The sequence below is a fragment of the Rhagoletis pomonella genome, unplaced genomic scaffold, assembly GCF_013731165.1.
Source record: "Rhagoletis pomonella isolate Grant_MI unplaced genomic scaffold, Rhpom_1.0 Rhpom_scaffold_08787, whole genome shotgun sequence".
Classification (NCBI taxonomy): Eukaryota; Metazoa; Arthropoda; class Insecta; order Diptera; family Tephritidae; genus Rhagoletis; species Rhagoletis pomonella.
In genome coordinates this window covers 2,619-3,561 of record NW_023467314.1, presented here as the reverse complement: position 1 = coordinate 3,561, position 943 = coordinate 2,619, and the positions used below count along the sequence as shown (strand labels likewise).

The window sequence follows — 943 nt, the reverse complement described above, 5'->3', positions numbered from 1 at the left end:
TTCCGGCGGTCCATGGGTAGCTACTAGGGACCTTCAACAAACGCCCAACATGGGGAACACCCACCCCTGACACGGTCTCCTGCTTCGAGAGCTCAGCCGGGCATGTGTTATGCGCATGTGCTCTTACATATGGAAGGATTACGGGATGTTTATTAGCCTTCTTTTTATGGTAGAAATTTCCTTTGTGAGCCATTTCAGGTCCTTCGTGCTACGTTTTGGCTGATTGCTTCCTCCCCGGACGACTTGAACCTCATCGCCGGAGAGATCGCCGAGATGGAGTACCCTACTGATTAATGTCTTTTGCATGCCAAGCGCCCAGGCTTTTTCCTGCAAGCGATTCCAACAGGTACACGTTGTTCCCGAGTGCTTTCCTTACGCGGCATTTGGTGAATTTTTTGCAAAACTTCGAATTGATGTTATTTTTAAAGTCGCTTAGAACAAAGTTACGCTTATAGACTTCTTGTCCGGGCCTAAAACGAATCGCGCGTATTCTTTTGTTATAACGCGCCGAATTTGTCTCATAAGCTTCGTGCAGCTTTCCTTTGACCTTTTCGCGCATGAGTCTGATTTTGTCGCTAGTATCTAACAAGAAAATTTCATTGTCACTAAGGCTAGACAACTTCCTGGCCAATGCGTAGTCGGCACCATTAGTGAACATGTTCGTGCCAAATAACGCGAAGTAAGGAGACACTCCCGTCGAGGAATGCACTGCACTTCGAAGAGCACATTTTATTTCGGAGAGATATAAATCCCAATCGCGATGGTCTTTCTCCAGGTATGACCGGATGGCAGCCAACACAGATTGATTAACTCTTTCTGACGCATTCGATTGCGGAGCATAATACGCCGTCTTCATGTGTTTGACTCCATAGGCCTGCAGTAGCTGTGAGAACTGCTTGGACTGAAATTGTTTGCCGTTGTCGGAATGTATTGTCTCCGGGAC

The 943-nt window shown here is 47.1% G+C and overlaps 1 protein-coding gene across 1 annotated transcript; it reads right to left on the bottom strand.

Moving 5' to 3' along the window:
• Positions 1–283: 283 nt before the first annotated feature.
• Positions 284–658, bottom strand: LOC118756104. Its single transcript, XM_036490892.1, has one exon. The coding sequence runs from the start codon at positions 656–658 to the stop codon at positions 284–286; it is 375 nt and encodes a 124-aa protein (XP_036346785.1).
• Between the last annotated feature and the right edge of the window lie 285 nt (positions 659–943).